A 19,715-nucleotide genomic window follows, 5' to 3' on the forward strand; every position below is an offset into this window, starting at 1 on the left:
GCACCGTTAAACACTTATGACTTAACCCCAACAGGCTTCATGCGATGACGTCTGGATGCGCAGAGAAATAAATAGAAGAGAAAAGTCGAAATGTGATCTGAATGACAAAGAACCAACAGGCCTGTTCCTGCCAGCTGCCGGGCAGACCTGCCTGATGCAGGCCACAGGTGCGCGGAGAGGGACTGGAAAAACCTTGGAAGACATGCGTTCTCTTGGGCCTCCCTTGTTAATTAAAAATCGTGAGGGTCTTTCCTCCTATTTGAAAACACTCAGCGAGATCACCTCGACTGGGGATATGGGCTGTGCTGTGCGTAGGAATCCCACTGCCTCCTCAAGAGGGCGTGGGGTGCACCCATGTGGGAAGCCCTTGTCACAGAAACGATCCACCTAGGGGGACAGGGAAGGTGCCCAAGAGACTCACCCACCAAAATAAACAGGGGTGGAGTGACATTCGGATTGGAGTGAAGGAACTATAGGGCATTCACTTCTGAATGGTGAATTCACTATAGTGAATTCACTATAGGGCTGGCACTTCTGAATCTCCTGAAAGCACCCTCCAAAACCAATAGAGGTGGATGCCTCCTACGGTCCAGGCCAGGGTGCTCCTGTTTATTGACATCTCTGTCCTCTCAGTTCTAAAATGGGAAGGGAGCGGATCCTGGGGCAGGGGTGGCCTCTGATTCAGTGCTGGAAGCTGAAGCCCAGAGAGGTCAAGTGGTTTGCCCAAGGTCACACAGCTATTTAGCGGCAGAGCTGGGGGGAAGAATGCAGCCCCCACTCCCTCTCCCTCCCCTGCACCGTGCTGCCTGGACAAGCGATTCTTCAGGAAAGGGTCGTTAGCACTTTGCATATACCACTTTGTATATTCTTTAACGAGAATCTGCCTGGGTGTGGGATTGATGGGTAGGGCTTAGGCCAGTGAAGCAATTTAAGGGGGAGGAGGTCCGGAGAGCATCACTATTCGGAGGATTTGTGGCTGCTGCTGGCGAGGGCGGGGTGGGGGTGGAGGTGGGGGCGCAGGGGGTGCGCGTAGAAGCCTGGGAGGTGGCCAGGGGCGGAGAGACAGAGAAAAGAGGCGTCCTCCAACACTCCGCCGCCAGCTTGCCGAGGCACGCCTTTCGGGAGACGAGACGCTGCCTCGGCATGACCCGACCACACAACCCGTTCGCTGTCAACAGAAATTCGTGCCCCTCCCCCCGTTCCCCCGGGCTCTTCCCCCCCCCCCCCCGCTCCCCCTTCCTTCCCTTGACCCCTGTGGGCCCGCCAGACATAGGGAGAAAGAAAAGCCGGATGCCTAAGAACCTTCCAGGAAGAAAGAGCTGTTACGAGCGAGCGGCGGTCGGTGCTTACATACGCTGCTTTCTAGAAAGGGGTTCGTGGGGTCCGTGCGGCGCGCGCCAAGCGCGCTCAGAAGAAGGCGGGGTTGGTGTGCTCGATGACGCAGCGCTTGCAGTGGCGCTTCACGAAGCGCAGGGCCTCCACGGACACCTCGCAGTCCTGGACGTTGAGCATCTGCAGGTCGAAGCAGTTGGCCGCCACGATCTGCAGGCCCTGGCCCGTGATGCTCTCGCAGGACTTGAGGCTGAGCCGCTTGAGGTTGAAGCAGTTCAGGGCCAGGCACTCCAGGCCCGTGTCGGACACCAGCGGGCACTTGCCGATGTCCAGGGACTTGAGCTTGGCGCAGTTCTTGGCGAGGTACTCCACGCCGTGGTCCGTGAGGCCCTCGCAGCCCCGGGCGTTGAGGTAGCGCAGCTTGCCGCAGTACTTGGCCACGTAGCGGATGCCCACGTCGGTGACGCGGCCGCAGTGGGCGATGCTGAGGTACCGCAGGCGCGACTCGAGCTTGGCGATCTCGCGCAGGCCGAAGTCGCTGACGAAGCGGCAGTCGCTGACGCTCAGCTCCTTGATGGAGGCGCAGTAGACCATCAGGTAGCGCAGGCCCTCGTCGGTGAGGCGCACGCAGCGGCGCAGGTACAGGTGGGTGAGCTGCGTGCAGTGCGCGGCGATCGTGTGCAGGCCCTCGTCCTCCAGCACGAAGCAGTCCGTCATGTCCAGGTAGCGGATGGAAATCTGTTTGCCGTGCAGGGGGGACAGTTTAATGGAGGCCTCCCGGGTCAGGCTGATGCAGGTCACTTTGGAGCACCCTGCACGGAGAGACAGAACACACGCTCAGAGAACCCCCGGGAAGGCGGGGGGCGGGGGGTGGGGGGTGGGCTGGGGAGCCCCGATCCCCTCCGCGAAGGTGGGGGGGGGGGGTACCGTCGCGGGGTCCTGCTGCCCCGCCCCGCCAACGTGCGCGGCCCCGGCGTTACCCTTTCCCTCCTGTGGCCCCCGCGGAGAAGGGAAAGCAAGAACGGGTCCTGCGTGTTTATCTGATCGGGTAACCACTTCGGTTATCTGGGTTGCAGAGGCTTCCCGGGCTTTTGAGTCGGAAAACTGCGCTTTGAATGAATTCCACATCCACCACCAGTTGCCAGAGGTTGGGCCAATCAGTCCTTCCTGTGTCTTAAAATGAGGGGTGATCGCTTAAAAGGAGCACTTCCTTTGTCTTAAAAGGGGGATGATCCCGTTCCCTGAAAGGTGGCTGTGACGAATAAAGGAGACCCTGCTTGTAACACATCTTGCCCTGGCCCAGGAACGTTCCGGAAGCTCCCTAAGGGCCGATTCTCACCCTGCAGTGGTCTGGTAGCTCGGTGGTCAAAGAGGTAAGGTGATGCAAGAAGGGTTGGCCATGGTGTAGGGTTGGCAGAAAGAGCGCTGGCTTGGGAGGCACAGCTGGTTCAGGTCTACCTTTTTATGGCCCCAGGCAGGACGCCTAACTTCTGTGTCTCAAGGTTCTCCTCTATGCAGCGAGCATGAGTAGCTGGTGTGCCTCTACTGTAGGGATACATTGAGGATTCAGTGAGATGATGGGTACAGAGGTACTTGGAAACTCCAGGGAAATACACACAATTATTAATCTGAGATAAGGAGGCCACCTGGAGACTCAATTCAACCCTCTTTGGTCCAAGAACAACTGTGTCACCTGGATTATTGCTCTAGCGACTCAACCAGTATCCCTGCCCTGTCCTTACTCCCAACTTTATCCTCAGAGCCGCTCTCCTGAAAAACAGAACTGGAATCATGTCACTTTTCTCAAAGCCTCTGGATACCAGCCATGGCACTGCAGGTGTGAAACCTCAAGTCTGAGGGGGTCTCTGAGGACCGGTACCGCTGTGCTCTCTGACATCATCTCTTTCCCCACTCCTCTGACTCCACTGGCCTCCTTGCTGGTTCCCAGACACCCTCAGGTGCCTTCGGGCCTCAATGTCTATGCATTGTACCGTGCTTCCCCGGTTGCCCCGTGGGCCATCCCCACTCTCTTGGGTCTCTGAGCAAATGTCCAACTTATTGGCCAACTCTTCCCCAATCGCGCTGTATCAAGGGATACCCCCGGCTTGACTCCCACTTATTTTCAACACTTTTCATCACTTTGTGGCACGATGCATTTATTTGTTCATTTATGTATTTGCTGTCCTCACTCTGCAATATAAGTTCCTGAGGAAAGGGATTCTGGGCTGTTCACTGCTGTACCCTTCATCCTTGGTTCATAGCTGCTGTTCACTAAGTATCTGTTGAATGAATGAATGAGTGAATTATGGAGTGAATAGAACCTTCTATAGGAAGATCAGAGAGGACAAATTATTTTTTTTGTTTGTAGACAACAAATATTTATTTCTCACAGTTTGGAGGCTGGGAAGTCTAAGATCAAGGTGCCAGCCAATTCAGTTCCTGATTCCTGATGAGAACCCTCTTGTAGACAGCTGCATTCTTGCTGTATTCTCACACTGTAGAGAGAAGAGCAAGTTCTCTGATCCTGTCATAGGGGCTCTACCCTCATGACCTCACCTAAACCTAATTACTTCCGAAAGGCCCCACCTCTTAATACCATCTGAAACCAAGGGCTAAGGTTTCAGCATGGATTTGGGGGAGACAGGCATTCAGTCCATAACACTTCCTTCTTCTTCCCACACGCTAGGCAGACCTTTCCCCTCAGGCCAGTGCTTTCATATCAGAAATGTCTCTAGCAGATGGAAATTAGGGATAAAGCATGCCCAGCACACGGGAGGCCCACCCCCATCAAATGGGGGGGGGGTGGGATGAGGAGTTTTCTCTCTGTAGTTAAGTATGCACAAAATACATGACTTCACCTCTTGGCCCCTGAAGCCTATATTAAGTCTCTAGGAAATACTTGCAGACCTTGGTCTAGAGTTACTTCTGCCCCACTTAGATAGGATAATTTAAATTCAAACCTTTAAATGTCCTCAGGACTTTGACCATGGCTGATGTATATTTATACTGCAAAACAGGTGTCTATTTTACAATGAATTATAATGCCTTTTATTTGTATTAAATTAGGAAAGTTTCCAGAATGCTTTTATGAACATTTTCTTACCTGATTCCTAATCCATTTTACTGATACGGAAATTAATGCTTAGGAAGACTTTTGTGTTTTGTTTTGTTTTTTAGATCTAGAAAGCCCTTTAATACTCTGTCCTTCCTCACACGATTGGAAGATGTCTTTAGCTATCTCCCTAAATCTAGCTATTCTCACCCTAAGAATATGTGTATAAATTATACATTGTATACATCATATACTATATATAATCATATACGAAATACGAATTTCAATATATTTCAGTTCACTATATATTAATATATATATAATATACTGTATATACAAATATACTATATATAAAAACATACAGTAATATACATATTTTACATATGTATACATATGTATTATACACTTTGTGTGTGTATATATATATGTATATACACACTTTATGTAGTGGGATGAAGTATCTATCCATACACATTGATTTATGTTATATATTGATGGCACACCATTTATATTTATATGCTAAAACTATACTGTAATATACATATTTTACATACATAAAACCATACTGTAATATACATATGTAAAATATTACATATGTATATGCAATATTACAGTATAGTCTTAGTGTATAAATATAAATGGTGTGCCATCAATATATAACATAAATCAATGTGTCTGGATAGATACTTCATCCCACTACATAGCGTGTATATATATTTTTCATTTTCTCTGTGCTCATCCTGAATCCTTCTGGCAATTCCAAAGCCAGGTGCTTCACCTCAGGCACCTCCGTGCTCTGGCTGCTCAAGCAATACCCAAGCTCCCAAGTGGTGACATAATAGTGCTAATGGGGACTTTCCTCCCACGTCTTGGCAGGCCGCCCAGGAAACTCTTATAAAATTCAGGCCCTGGGAGTAATGAGGTTCAAAAGCCAAGTGCTACCAAGTCAAAGAATTTCAGGAAGGAGTAAAGCATACAGTCCAATGCTGGAGAACAAAGCTGTGACTCGTCAGAGGCCGTCCACTCTGCTCCAATAGCCTCTGTGGTTTTGCAGAAGGTGGTTCAGCTTCTGCTTTGAAAGTTGTTCCTTTCAGTTTCACCTTCGGCTTTGAAATCGTCCTTTGTTTTGAGTTTCTTTTTTTGTTAGAGCAACTGTAATCCTGTTTCTATGGAATTTCTATGTCCACAGTAGTGGTCTTCCCATCTGTGATGCCTGTGAAGGCACTTTGGTTTTCAAGATCACACGACAACCTTTGTTCCTAAACTCTTAGTTCTGGTTTCTTATTTATTTATTTATCTTAAATATCTAGTAAAATCCGATGCACTGCAGGAAGGACAGTATGTTTGATTCAGGGAAATATATGCCTTGTGTTTGAAACTGAGTCCCCAATTTAATGAAATACTGGTTAAGCTCAGTTTTGGTGGAAGACACTACTTTGATATGCTTGCATTGTTTTAGAGCAGTAATTTTAAATTTAAGCTTCGGTCTTAATTCCTACAGGCTTGTTAGGTTTGGCTTGAGAAGAAAATAAATTGGTCCGTGGCTGAGTAGGTAGTATCTGTGGTTAGTTCATGCATTCATACATTACAAAGGTGCAGACCACCGTAGAAATCCTCCCAATTAACCTTTATTTTTTTAAAGATGAGGTATCTCACACTCAGTAATATTATGGGACTTGTACAGCCAGACTAGGGAACGTTTCCTGATCCAGGGCTTCGGTTATAGGAGAGGAGGTAAGAAACGACGAGGATATGGCGGGCAACTGATGAACCGCATGAGAGATTTACTGTACATGCGTCGGCACAAAGTGAACATTTAGATACCGAGGAGTCAGGAGTCTTGGAAGCGGTGATTATCTATAAGGGGAATCTTGACCGAGGGGAGCAGTTTGGTTACATAATATGGAGCTCAGGTAGTAAGTAACAGCATGAGCAAATATGAGAGACAAGAAAGCCGGGGGGCAGAGGGGTTGTGACGAGTTTCCACAGGGTGGAATGCAGGGTTTCTGAAACGATTTGATGGGAACTAAGACAGGAATGGTCCACTGGGATCAGATTATGGGGCCTGTCCTAATACTCAGGGTTAGGAGTATGGATAGTACTCAGTGGGAAATGAACAATATGGGTTGAACAGATCTCTGGCGTTTCTTCAGTTAGTTCCAGACTTGGTTCTCCTTTCACAAATATAATCTTCGTTAACACTTCCTCTCGTTATTGGGGTAATACCTCTACCTTCTCTGGGATATAAGATGGCGAAGCCAACATAGACCAAGTGCTGACTTCCAAGCATGTTTATAACAATGACAACCCAAAAACAATGACAACAGTCATGACTTAGTGCATGCCTGCTACACGGTTTGGAGCAGAGCATACATGTTTATTTGATACTTAAATATTTAATATTTATGTTAACCATTGATATTTATTAATTTCCCCACCAAACCACTTCTACTGATAAGGAAGTTTTAGCCACTGTAGCTTCCTAAATGAGTGTTTAGAGTATCAACCAATGGCAATTTTGTCTGAACCTTTTAGAAGTCAAGATGACCACTGAAGACTTTGACACACATAAGTTCACATAACTGTGGTATCCTCAAGTGCAAAGACAGAACATGCCTCATTTTTGCCCTCATGAAGCTTATAATGAATTGAGAGAAAGGAATCTGGGAATATGCAAATACTCAATTGCAAAACCCAGTGGTGCTTTACCTGCCTGTACTCAAAAGGCAAAGAGCTGGGAGGAAACTTAACTTGCTGGGGGTCAGGCAGGGAAGGCTTTCCTTAGGGGATACTTGGATTAGAGCTTGGCCAATGAGAAGGCTGTTAAGAGGGCTGTTGGGGAGGAACAGATGAGGGAACAGCATGTAAGCCAGAGAGGCGTCCACACGCCCCAGTGTGCACAGATGTGATGTGTTTGGAGAAACATACACACGTGTAGAGAGCCAATGGCTCCATAGAGGGGAGCACTGAGTGGAAAAAGTGACATGTGAACCTAGGGCAGCTCATGAAGGGCCGTCTACACTTTGCTGCAGAACTCGAATTCTTCCTGGAGGTTATGGGGAGCAACTGGAAATTTTATGCAGGAAAATGTATGGTTTGACTTGCTGTTTGAAAAAAAGTCCCTCTGGAGGTTGGTTGTGTGGAGGGTCGGTTGATGGGGTTGAGATGAGCGTAAGGAGAATGGCTAGTGAATCATGCATCGTGGCAGCAGGTAGAGGAGAGGGGGGAGAATCAAGGTACTGGGCAAGTAGAAACACCTGCACAGGATTCCACTGGTTCTGTGTATAAGATCAGGAAAAGAAAAGCAAGGAGGACTCCCAGGTCTCCAGTTGGAAGAGGACCCTTTGAAGCAATTTCATCTGCAATAATGACGCGGTTTTACACTTTGAAAACTGCCTGGCTTTACCACATTCCATTGATGTTCAAAGATACTATTAATGGTGCAGTTAATTCTATGTGTCAACGTGAGTAGATGACAAGGTGCCGAGACACGTGGCTAAACGTTTCTGGGGGTACCTGTGAACCCGTTTCTGGGTAACATTAACATCTGAATCAGTGGACTCAGTAAGGCAGACTGCCCTCCCCAGTGTGGATGGGCATCATGCAATCTGTTGAGGGCCTGAACAGGCCAAAAGGTGGAGGAATGGAGAATTCTTTCTCTGCTTTCACTGTTTGAACTGACACACGGGTCTTCTCCTGCTTTCGAGCTGAGACTTATACCATCAGCAGTCCTGGTTCTCAGGCTTGTGGACTTGGACTGAACTGCATTTCCAGTTCTCCTGGGTTTCCAGCTTGCAGATGGCAGATCTCTTTGCTCACGCGCGTGTGCACACACACACACACACACACACACACACACATTCTGTTTCTTTGAAGAACCGAGACTAAATATTAATAAAGGTAATATGTGATCATGACAAAACCCTACAGCTAGTTATAGTCAGTTTCATTGACTTGAAAAGATAGCTTTTAAGGTGGGCACACTAGATTCAAGGAAGGCAGTCTCACATCCTCTCGGGGAATTAAGCTCTAGATCAGGGATGAATCTTGCAAAGTCAAGTTTACTGCCAACGAGAAGGTCAACTTGAAAACCAAAGGGAACAAGGCATAGGGAAATTACCTCTGGCAGCCCTCTGGCTTCTCCCAGTATCAACATAATGTTGCCAGATTCCCTCAAAACTGGAGGGCACCATTTGGACACCTCCCCCCCCCCCCCAGCTGGAATTCTGTGCTCTTAACTTGGTGAGTTAGAGATTCCCTTGTGTATATAATTGCCACATAGATCACAGGGGGTCACAGAGAGGGCATGTGAGAAAGCCACAAATATATTAGGCTCTGCAAATTAGGGTGATACAGAAGGAGGGCATCATGGCTTACGTAATGGTTAGTCAAAAGGGCGAAGCAGGGTCCACTCACTCAGTTAGAAGCCCAGGAATTTCCATTCCCAAAGTAGTTTCCACATTTCTGAATTTCCAAAGGACTCCAAAAGAGAGGGCACAATTTGCAGCCTGGATGAAGGGTGCGTGGGAACTCCTTTAACAAAGATGGGGATTCCAAAAACAAGGCCTTCTCTAATCTGATTTTCGAAAAGAAAAGGAAACGAGGTTCTGAAAACCAGGCTCACAATGTTAAGAATCTTAGCATGTTAAAGAAGCCAATTCCTCACTTTTTTTTCTTTTAACTGAAGAGGAAACACATCGAGAGAAAGCTGTGAACTGTCCCAAATCACAGAGTTTTGAAACCAGTCTCCATCACATCACAATGCGTTCTCTTTCCAGAATTCCTTGGAGGAAAAATGTAAGAAAACCTCTTTGTTTCCTGCCTCTTTATGCCCACAGCTGCTCATGACTAACTGAACGTACGGTTACTATGGTTTTGTCCTGAAGCCAGCTGAAGGAGGGGAGAAACGAGTTGCTTTCCAGCAAGGGAAAGAATCTGCGAAAAATAATTGACTGTCATCTGAAATATTTTCAGATGTCGGCCTTTGAAAGAGAGAGCAAGCTCAGAGAGTGGACTTTTCCTTCAGATTTTGTTGGAGGGTCTCATTTCCCTCAGAGTCTTGTAAATCCCAAGTTCTGTTTATTTGCCTGTCACCGTGGTTTTTACTGCTTGACCCCTCCCCAACCATCCCTGAGGTGGTGGCTCAGGCTGTTCGTTTCTTGAACTCCCTGATGCATCTTACACATTTCAGCCTCTCAAATGTTGGCCTTTTGACTGGGCAGTGAAGGAGATAAAGAAAGGCTGTCAGTCCGGCTGGATCCACGTCTCGCACCAAAGTGTGAGTCTGGGTTTTAATTCTTCCTGCCGGAGAGAGGTTTTCGAGCAGAGCAACCATGCTGGGATTTCCTTCAATTTTAAAAAGATCTGAAGGCTTCCCTCGATGGGCCTGATTCTTGCACTACGTAACTGAGAATGCTGCTTAAAAAAATATATCTACAAAATCAACCCAAGGGTGAGGAGAGTGGAGGTGAAATATAAGGAGACCCTCGGACAGGATGGGTTTTCCCCAGTGTCTGCAAGATGGCAGGCAATTCTGAGCACAGCCCAGAGCACAGAGTCAGCTCAGACACAGCTTTTGGGCTCAGGGTGGTGTCTAAACTGCCTGTGTCGGAGTTAGTTACTTGGTTCCCATTTCTGTGGTTGCTCTGACATTGACAACCATGGGGAGGAAGGGCGTTATTTAAAAGTCAGACTAACTTAACGGCCAGACAAAACGGTGACACTAGTGCCTTTAAGAAGTTGGCATTGTCTGGGGCGCCTGGGTGGCTCAGTCGGCGAAGCGTCCGACTTTTAGCTCAGTTCATGATCTCGCAGTTCGTGGGTTCGAGCCCCGCGTCGGGCTCCGTGCTGACAGCTCGGAGCCTGGAGCCTGCATCAGATTCTGTGTCTCCCTCTCTCTGCCCCTCCCCTGCTCACGCTCTCCTCTCTCTCTCTCTCTCTCTCTCTCTCTCTCTCTCAAATAAATAAACATTAAAAACTTAAAAAAAAAAAAAAGAAGAAGAAGTTGGCATTGTTTGATGAAAGGGAGACCTCTGGCCTCCTGGGGTCCTGATTACATAGAGACGGTTTCTCCGGAAGAGTCAGCCTCCCTGCTGCCCACCCTCCGTCCCTACTGGCTATCAGGGAGGGGACCTCCTCCAGGCAGCGGTGTCCCTCTACCGCTTCGGGACGGTGCACCGGAGGGCCCCCCCGACGGGAGGTCGGCTGCCGTTTACCTGACACATCCAGGTGCTCCAGGTTGGGGCACAGGGACACCACGTCGAAGACCGCCTCGTTGGAGATGTTGTAACAGCCCGAGACCTCCAGGCGCCGCAGTTCCGGGCAGCACTGGGCGATCGTGTAAAGCCCTCGGTCCGTGAGCCGCCTGCAGCCACTGACAGTTACGGTTTCCAGCATGAGACAGACGTTGGGTGTGTCCTGGCAGAGTCTGCGGGTCAGCACCTTGAGGGCGCGGTCCACGTTGATGGTCTCGCCCGTCAGGCGGATAGTCCTCCAGAGCCGCGGGTCCCAGGCCAGGTTGTACCAGCGGCGGCACACGCGCGCGCAGCGGCACAGCTGGTTGGTGGGCAGGAAGGAGAAGATCTGCACCATGGACTGGTCCGGGAGGCGCTCGATGCTGGCCTGCTCCTTCTGGGGTCGGGAGGCGAGCCGGATGAGCGGGTGGGTGAGGCGGGTCGGGGGCGGGGAGTGGACCATGGCCACCGTCTCCCCGGTGATGGACGACGAGGAGGTGGACGAGCCCCTTCCATTCTGAAATCCGGGCAGGGTCGGTGGACATATCAGGGCCGGGCTGGGCGTGCTCAGGGTGCGCATGCTCAGGTCGGAGTCTGGCAAAGGACAGAGAGCAAAGGGTTAAGGGTGGCGGCCGCGGAGCCCCGGGGAGGAGGCCGACGCGGCCGTCACACGCATTCCACCGGTAACCCTTCCTGGGCATCCATCCCCCCGGCTGCATCCATCACCGGAAGCAGCAGCGCGTGCACGTTTCACCCGTTCCAGACAAAGGCTAATCCTCCATCATCTCCAGGAGGGGCGGGCAACCTTTTCCGGGAAGGACCAGGTATGGGCACTGCAGGCCACACGGGAGCTGTCTCTGCTGCCATCAGTCAGCCGCGCCACCGTGGTGCCAAGGCCGCCACAAACCGTCCGTAAACAAACGGCGGTGGCCGCTTCAATGACACTTGTTCTATCCAAACAGACCAGCCGGGCTCGTCCCGAGGGCCACGGCTCGCTGACTTCTGATCTACGTTCCTGGCGATTATCTCAAGGGCACACCTTCAAAGGTTCTTTATTTCTATTCTGGGAAGAAACCTCACATATTATGAACACAAACTCTTTTTCCTTTTTCTGATCACATTTTGGTCAGGCGGATAACGATGTTCCGTTTACAGACGCGGGAACGAGTTTCCGAAGAGAAAGAGATACAGAGAACACTGCTGTCTTCGCTCTGGCCCGTCCCCTAGTGTCCAGGCTCCCATCTTTTGATACTGGCACCCCAAACTCGGCCAGGGGTCTGAGGATCCACCCACTTCCTCCATTAGACCGGCCATTTCAGATGGTATTTCCAGGCCTTGACTACCTGTGGCAATATATGTTTTTCCTTATTAACAACTGTCTTCGGCATTCCAATGATGTGATTCGTATTGCTCCCTGACACCAGAAAAGATCACTTAATGAGGATAAAAGTGGTTTTTAAGCTTTTGAGGGATGAAGAGTTCTTTAGAATACCAATTCAAGAAGGCTGCTCATTTCATATCCCCACCTAGATAGCTATATCTATATGAGATAATTTAGTTTCTATATAAATATATTTATTTATCATACAGTTTACATAGATAGCTGGACAGATGTATTTAGGATGACATTTATTTTGTCTCTCTAATGTCTATATATTTCACACACGCACGCGCGACCCCCCCCCCCCCCACACACACACGCAGAGTATATTCGTCCCCAAAGCATGAGTTTCTTATTCTGTAGACTAAATGAGCTGGGCTAGATGAATTCTAAGGTATTGCTAGCTCTAATTCCAGTTCCAAAGACTTAAACAAGAATTCTGTTCTTGTGTGCTTTTCCACATTTCATACTTGGGAATTTTCAAACACTTGTTTTTTTTTCAAAGAACTTCCAATAATAACAGAGGACACGGGAACTTCTGACACGGGAATCTCCACTGAGTGTCTGTCTGTAGTTTTCCTACTGGTATCCTTTTTCTACTGCTATCATGTGTTCTTTCAATTTGTTTCTTTACAACCTGACACTGAAAATGTCCTACACGTGCCCATGACTTTGCTCGTGGAGCATCTCCGAATGACTGCCTACTTCCCCTCCCCTTGTCTGCCTCTTAAAATACCAAGTACGAATGCTACCTCCTCTAAAAATATTTTCCTAATGTCTTTGAGAAATAATTAATCCCCTTCCTATTCCCATCTCCATCCTTGGTTATTAGGCAGTTGTGAGTTTATCTTTCCCTGATGTGCCTGACTGTATTATTTTTCTCAATGTTGCACCTCTCTCTACAGCCACACATTTTTGCCAGGTGACTCTGCCGTTCCTTCTAGGTGCAGTATATTTGCTCCATCCGGTGATGCTGGACTTGGCCACGTGACTCGCTTTGGCCAGTGAATATGAGGAGACGTGAACATGCCTGGCTAGTCCACTGACCTTAGGGTGGGGAGAGGACCACGGAGAGGACAGAACTGGCTAAAACCTGCAGCTTAGAGCCACACTCCACCAAACCCAGCTGGGGGCAGCCGATGCCCAGGTGAACCGGAGATGTGTAAGCTAACCCACCGAGCTTGGGGCGACTTGTTACACAGCATTACTGTGGCAGCAGATGACAGATATGCCTTCATTACACTAAAAGCTCCTTTGAGACAATGACTGAGTCCTTTTCTCACTTGTGTCCTGGAAGCCCCTGACATGGTTTATGGTACACAGTAGCTGCATATGAATGTTTCGAGTTGAGAGGAAATACTTCGATGTTCAGAAAACAACGGTTTCTAGCTTGGCGTGTGCTTCTGTCTCCCAGGTGGTATACGTACTGCATTTTAAAATTTTTTTTTTTTTCAATGTTTATTTATTTTTGGGACAGAGAGAGACAGAGCATGAACGGGGGAGGGGCAGAGTGAGAGGGAGACACAGAATCGGAAACAGGCTCCAGGCTCTGAGCCATCAGCCCAGAGCCCGACGCGGGGCTCGAACTCACGGACCGCGAGATCGTGACCTGGCTGAAGTCGGACGCTTAACCGACTGCGCCACCCAGGCGCCCCCGTACTGCATTTTAAACCGTTCATAAGAAAGGAAGTGGGTACCTCTCTCTTTTGTAATCAGGTAAAATAAACAGTAAATCCATAAGGAAAAGTTTGCATGGAAACCAATTAGGGATTTCCAAACTGCCATCCAAGCTACTGCGGTACTAACCTTCGTCATTAGGTGAACTCTGAGAATTGCCTCCAAAGGCAGCATTTTCCTTAGGCAGGTGAACAGCTTATTTAGGGCCAGGAGGGGAGGTCAGTCTCAGGCTTTCAGCTCTGACGTTTAGCGGCTACGAGGGCTCTGACATCTCTCTCCTACCTGCCTACATTCTATTCACCTTGAAAGAGAAGCAGTACTCTGCGGAGACCTGCACATCGTGAGTTGGGCCCCCTGCGGGATGGACATACTCATAGTGGGGGTCGGGGCAGCTTCCTAAACCTGCATCTTTCGCCAATTCACTTTTCTTCACGTTCACACCCGCCCCTGCACTGAGGGAGAGAATGGGAATGCATCCATACTGACCAGCACGGCTGTGCCTTTGGTGACGCGTTCAGGTTTTTCTTTGCCAACAACCATACCCCGAGCGTTCCAGAATTCACACTCAGAAACGGAGGGCAGCCTCACACGTCTGCGAGGAACATCCTGCCCTGGAGGGGACTCAGGAGCAGGCACTAGCTCTCCGTCCTGCCTTTTCTAGAGCTCCACAGCAGGGTAGGAGTAATTCATGATCGCGCGGCACTGCTTACCCACGTGAGGAGACAAGTGGAGGGGGTCTGGGGGATTTCCACCAGGGCAGCTGGGTGTCTCTTTTGCCAGAATGTGCACCAGCATTCTCTGGTTATTTCCTACTTACTCGGATCGAGAACCTTCAGAGACTTTTTGAAAGGATATAATTTGCCATCATTGAATAAATAACACTTGAGAATTAAATAAATAATAAAGAATAATGAGTCATGCTATGGTCTAAATGTTGGTAGCCCTCTCAAGTTCATATGTCAAAATCCTAACCAGCGAGGTGATGGCATGAGGAGGTGGGGCCTTTGGGAAGTGATCGGGTCCCGAGAGTAGAACCCTCACAAATGGGATTAGTGCCCTTATCAAAGTCATTGTCATATCTCTTTGTTATATTACCTCCTTTATCATTACAGTGCCCTTCTTTGTCTCTTGTCACAGCCTTTGTTTAAAGTCTATATTTTGTCCCATTGGGGCGCCTGGGTGGCTCAGTCGGTTAAGCGTCCGACTTTGGCTCAGGTCATGATCTCGCGGCCCGTGAGTTCGAGCCCCGCGACGGGCTCTGTGCTGACAGCTCAGAGCCTGGAGCCTGCTTCAGATTCTGTGTCTCCCCCCTTCTCTCTGACCCTCCCCCGTTCATGCTCTGTCTCTCTCTGTCTCAAAAATAAATAAAACATTAAAAAAATAAAGTCTATTTTATCCCATATAAGTATTGATACTCCCTCTTTCTCTTCACATTGATTTGCCGTGATAAACATTTCCCCATCCCCTCACTTTCAATCTGCATGTGTCTTTAGGTGTGAAATGAGTCTCTTCTTGGCAGCATATAGATGGTTCTTGTTTTTTTAAATCCATTCTGACACCCTATGTCTTTTGATGGGAGCATTTAGTCCGCTTACATTCAAAGCAATTTTATTTTTATTTTTTAATTTTTTTTTCCAACGTTTATTTATTTTTGGGACAGAGAGAGACAGAGCATGAACGGGGGAGGGGCAGAGAGAGAGGGAGACACAGAATCGGAAACAGGCTCCAGGCTCTGAGCCATCAGCCCAGAGCCTGAAGTGGGGCTCGAACTCACGGACCGCGAGATCATGACCTGGCTGAAGTCGGACGCTTAACTGACTGCGCCACCCAGGTGCCCCTCAAAGCAATTTTAGATAGATATGTATTCATTGCCATTTTGGTACTTGTTTGTGGTTGTTCTTGTAGTTCCCTGGTTCTTGCTCTCTTTCATGGCTTGCTAGCTTTCTATAGTGAAGTGCTTGGATTCCTTTATCTTTCTTTTTTGCATATCTATTACTGATTTTTGATTTGTGGTTAGCATTAGGTTTGTCTATAACATCTTCTGCCTATAGCAGTCTGTATTAAGTTGATGGTCACTCAGGTTTGAACCCATTCTTTACTCACCCCCAACATTTTAGGTATATGGTGTTATATTTTACATCGTTTTATTTTGGGAATCTCTTGACTGATTTTTACAGATATACTTTGTTTTACTGCTTTTGTGTGTCCCACTTTTATAACTCTTACTTATGGTCTTTCCTTTTCATTCAGAGAGTCTCCTTTACCTTTCTTTCTTTCTTTCTTTCTTTCTTTCTTTCTTTCTTTCTTTTTAGAGTTGGTTTAGCGGTCATGAACTCCTTTAGCTTTTGTTTCTCTGAGAAATGTTATCTTTCCTTCTGTTCTGAATGACAGCCTTGCTGGATACAGTATTCTCAGCTGCAGATTTTTTTTCTTTTTAGCACTTTCTATATGTCATGCTACTCCCTTCTGGCTTGCAAAGTTTCTCATGAAAAATCCATTGATAGCCTTATTGAGTTTCCCTTGTATGTAACCATCTTCTTTTCCTGCTTTTAAAATTCTCTATCAATAATTTTTGCCATTTTAATTATCTATGTCTTAAGGTGGACATCCTTGAGTTGATTTTGTTAGGGGATTTCTGTGCTCCTGGATCTGGATATCTGTTTCCTTTCCCAGGTTAAAGAAGTTTTCAGCTATTATTTCTTCAAATAAATTTTCTGCCCCCTTTTCTCCTTTTTGTCTTCTTTTGTCTTATAATGTGTATGTTACGCTTGATGGGATTCACTGAGTTCCCTACATCTATTTTCATTTTGTAGATATATTTTTTCTCTCACTTGCTCAGCTTGATTACTTTCCATTACTCTGTTTTCCAGGTCGCTAATTCATTCCTCTTCTTCTGGCCTGCTATTTATTCCATCAAGTATATTTTTCATTTCATTATAGTGTTCTTCATCTCTGATTGGTTCTTTCTTATCTCTTTATTAAGGATCTCACTGATGTCCTCCACTCTTTTCTCAAGACCAGTGACTATCTTTATAATCATTACTTTAACTTCTCTATCAGGCATATTACTTATCTCTGTGTCACTTAGGTCTCTTGCTGTGGTTTTGCCCTGTTCTTTTATTTGGGACATCCTCCTCTGTCTCTTGATTTTGTCTAACTCTCTGTGTCTGTTCCTCTGTGTTAAGACAGTCAGCTACATCTCCTGCTGGGAGTAGTGGCCTTCTGAAGAAGAGATCCTTCAGTGCCCTGCAGTGCAGTGTTCCCTGTTCACCAGAACGTGGTGTTTCAGGGTGCTTCCTACGTGTGCTGTGGGTGCCCTGCTATTGTATCCTGGCTGCTTTTTCCTTTGTTCCAGTAGTCTGCAAATGCTCTCTTTTCCTGCTGTAGATAGCATTGGGTCCCTGCCCAGGGTGGGGCACACAGTTTTAGAAAGATGTATGTCAGTCAGCTAGTGAAATGAGACCTGCTGCTGCCACTGCTGGGACTCAGGCTCTGCAAATCATGCCAGTTGGGAGATGCAGTGTTGGCAAAGTTCATGCCAGTCTTCTGGGAGAGGGGGCCCACAGTTCCAGGACTGAGGCAAGTGAGACTGGAAAGGGTGGCTCCAAGGAAGCATGGTGGGGTTTGGTGTGAACAAGTAGGGTAGTCAATTTCAGAGCCACGATGGTTCTCACAGGTGGCCATGTGTTTACGCTGCATGGGCAGTGGAGGGAAATGGCACCTGCCAGCTCCTTTGTTTCTGGAGAAGTCCCTCAGTGAACCCTGCGCCTCCTGGACATGCTCCAAAATGAGTAAACTATTCTCCTTCCTGTATGTTCCAGGCATTCTGCAAACTGCTGCTTCTGCCTTGTAGCTTTGTGGGCTGTTTGTCATGCTGTTTCTTTAAGAATGGGGACTCAGCTTCTTCTCACCTTCCAGGCTCTCCCAGAACTGAACCCACGGATTTGAAAAATTCTAGGCATTAAGTCCTGCTGGTTGTAAAAACTCATAAAATTCGGCTCCTGTTGTTTTCAAAGCCAAATGTTATGGGGATTTGTCTTACCCATGTGGGCTCCCTCGTATGACAGCCTGTTTCTCTCCCTGCTCTGTACCCACGGATCCCTTCCCCCACTGGGTGGCTGCAGTCCCTTTATTCCCCACAGCATCTCCAAATGCATCTCTGCGCTTCCTACTCTGTTCAATATGGCCTCTTCTCTACCTTCAGTTATGGAGTTTGTTCTGCCAGTCTTCGGGTCATTTCCTGGGTCACTTACACTGATGTGAGTGTTACCTAATCTGTGGGACAAGGTGAGCGTAGGCTCCTCTTCCCTGCCATCTTCCCAACCTTCTCCAGAGCAGATGGCTTTTGAAATTTACCAACACTACTATTTTCCCTGCAGACATTTTTTGAGGAAAATTTTTTTCAAAAATAAACATATAAACTGATAATGAAATCTGTTAAAGGTAGACTCAATGAGTTACTTTGTGGTAGGATGGATGGTTGCATAGAGGGGTGGACAGACAGCCAAAGGTATAAGAGGAAAAAAGTATAAAGTCTGCAAAAAAGACATGTCTGGTTAATTACAATTTTTTTTTTAAAAAAGTGTTTATTTATTTATTTATTTATTTATTTAGAGGACACAAGTGGGGGAAGAATAGACAGATAGGGAGGGAGAGAAAATCCCAAGTAGGCTCCACACTGTCGGCATAGAGCCTGATGTGGGGCTCAAACTCACAAACTATGAGATCCTGACCTGAGCCAAAATCAAGGGTCAGAGGCTTAAGCGACTGAGCCATCCAGGCACCCCTGGTTAATGCAAATATAAGAATTAGAGAAGAGGTTACCAATTACGAATATGTAAGACTCTGTAAGAAAGACAGAGACAAACATATGAAAGTGTCATGAAAGCAGAATGTGAGAATTTAGGGAAATGAGCATGTATTTTCGTCATGAGATGTGTATTTTGTGGCCTGTGTCTCTTAATGATATTGGGAAGGTGGATATACACAAAAGACTGAAATCAAATGAAAAATACACAGCACCGATGTCGACAGGAATATATAGAGAATGGATGGCAAGCAGTACACAGGGATAGCCACTGGGTACGAAAATGCAGTAGGTTGGCCTGCTGCAAATTCTAGGATTACAGATTTATAGGCAGAAAAGAAAGTGACGATTCATTCTTTCGTTGGATCATTTACCACACATTATTACTGTGCTTGAGTGCCCAGTGGGGTCTAGGAAGGGAGGAGTTTTTGCATTTGACTAGATTCTAAAGCAAATATTCCTAGCCCAACTCCTTTCTGTACCACAGTCCCATTCAAGGACCTCCACAGCAAAGATTTTGACCTCTCCAATTTCTTGCATCCTTTAGGGAGCAAGAAAAATGACCCTTTTGAGAATGTGCTCAAATCAGCCTAAACCCAGGATGGTAAGGGATAGAAAAGTTTGTCTAAGCCTGGAACAAAAGACAGTTTTCAGAAGTCCAAGGTAAAAACAATGACTACAGAATCTCCCAGTAGCGTAAAACATTTGAACTCAACAATATTTTTGGTAAGCTTCTGGACTTTCTCAAAATGGTGCAATCTTTGTTTGATACAAAGGAGATCTTAAGGCAAATAAATATAATTATACTTTTTTATTCATATTTTCATCTATTGACTAAAGGAAGAGAAAGTTTAAGCACTGGTGATTACATTAATGATTTAAAACATTCCAAGTATGTAATTTATGTGGGAACAATACATTTAGTGTACTTAGGTTACTTTACATATGTAAAGACTACCAAAAAATATAGCTATCTTGGGGCGCCTGACTTCGGCTCAGGTCATGATCTCACGGTCCGTGAGTTTGAGCCCTGCATCGGGCTCTGCCCTGACAGCTCCGAGCCTGGAGCTTGCTTTGGATTCTGTGTCTCCCTCTCTCTCTGCCCCTCCCCTGCTCATGTTCTGTCTCTCTCTAAGAGAAAATAAAATATTAAAAATTTTTTTAAAAAATATAGCTATCTTATTCTGGGGGAAAAATAAAACCCAATAAACGTGTTTTCTCATGGTTTCAAAA

At 47.0% G+C, this 19,715-nt stretch overlaps 1 protein-coding gene across 1 annotated transcript in view; it reads right to left on the reverse strand.

Moving 5' to 3' along the window:
• Positions 1-1,215: 1,215 nt before the first annotated feature.
• FBXL7 (F-box and leucine rich repeat protein 7) overlaps positions 1,216-19,715 on the reverse strand; it is a 342,921-nt gene continuing 324,421 nt past the window's right edge. The window contains exons 3-4 of the mRNA XM_030332334.1: positions 10,600-11,211; positions 1,216-2,144 (exon numbers count right to left, since the gene is read on the reverse strand). Of these exons, the coding sequence (XP_030188194.1) occupies positions 1,408-2,144; positions 10,600-11,211 (1,349 nt within the window). The 3' untranslated portion in view covers positions 1,216-1,407. The remainder of the gene's footprint in view (positions 2,145-10,599; positions 11,212-19,715) is intronic.

The sequence above is a fragment of the Lynx canadensis genome, chromosome A1, assembly GCF_007474595.2.
Source record: "Lynx canadensis isolate LIC74 chromosome A1, mLynCan4.pri.v2, whole genome shotgun sequence".
NCBI classification, from domain to species: Eukaryota; Metazoa; Chordata; class Mammalia; order Carnivora; family Felidae; genus Lynx; species Lynx canadensis.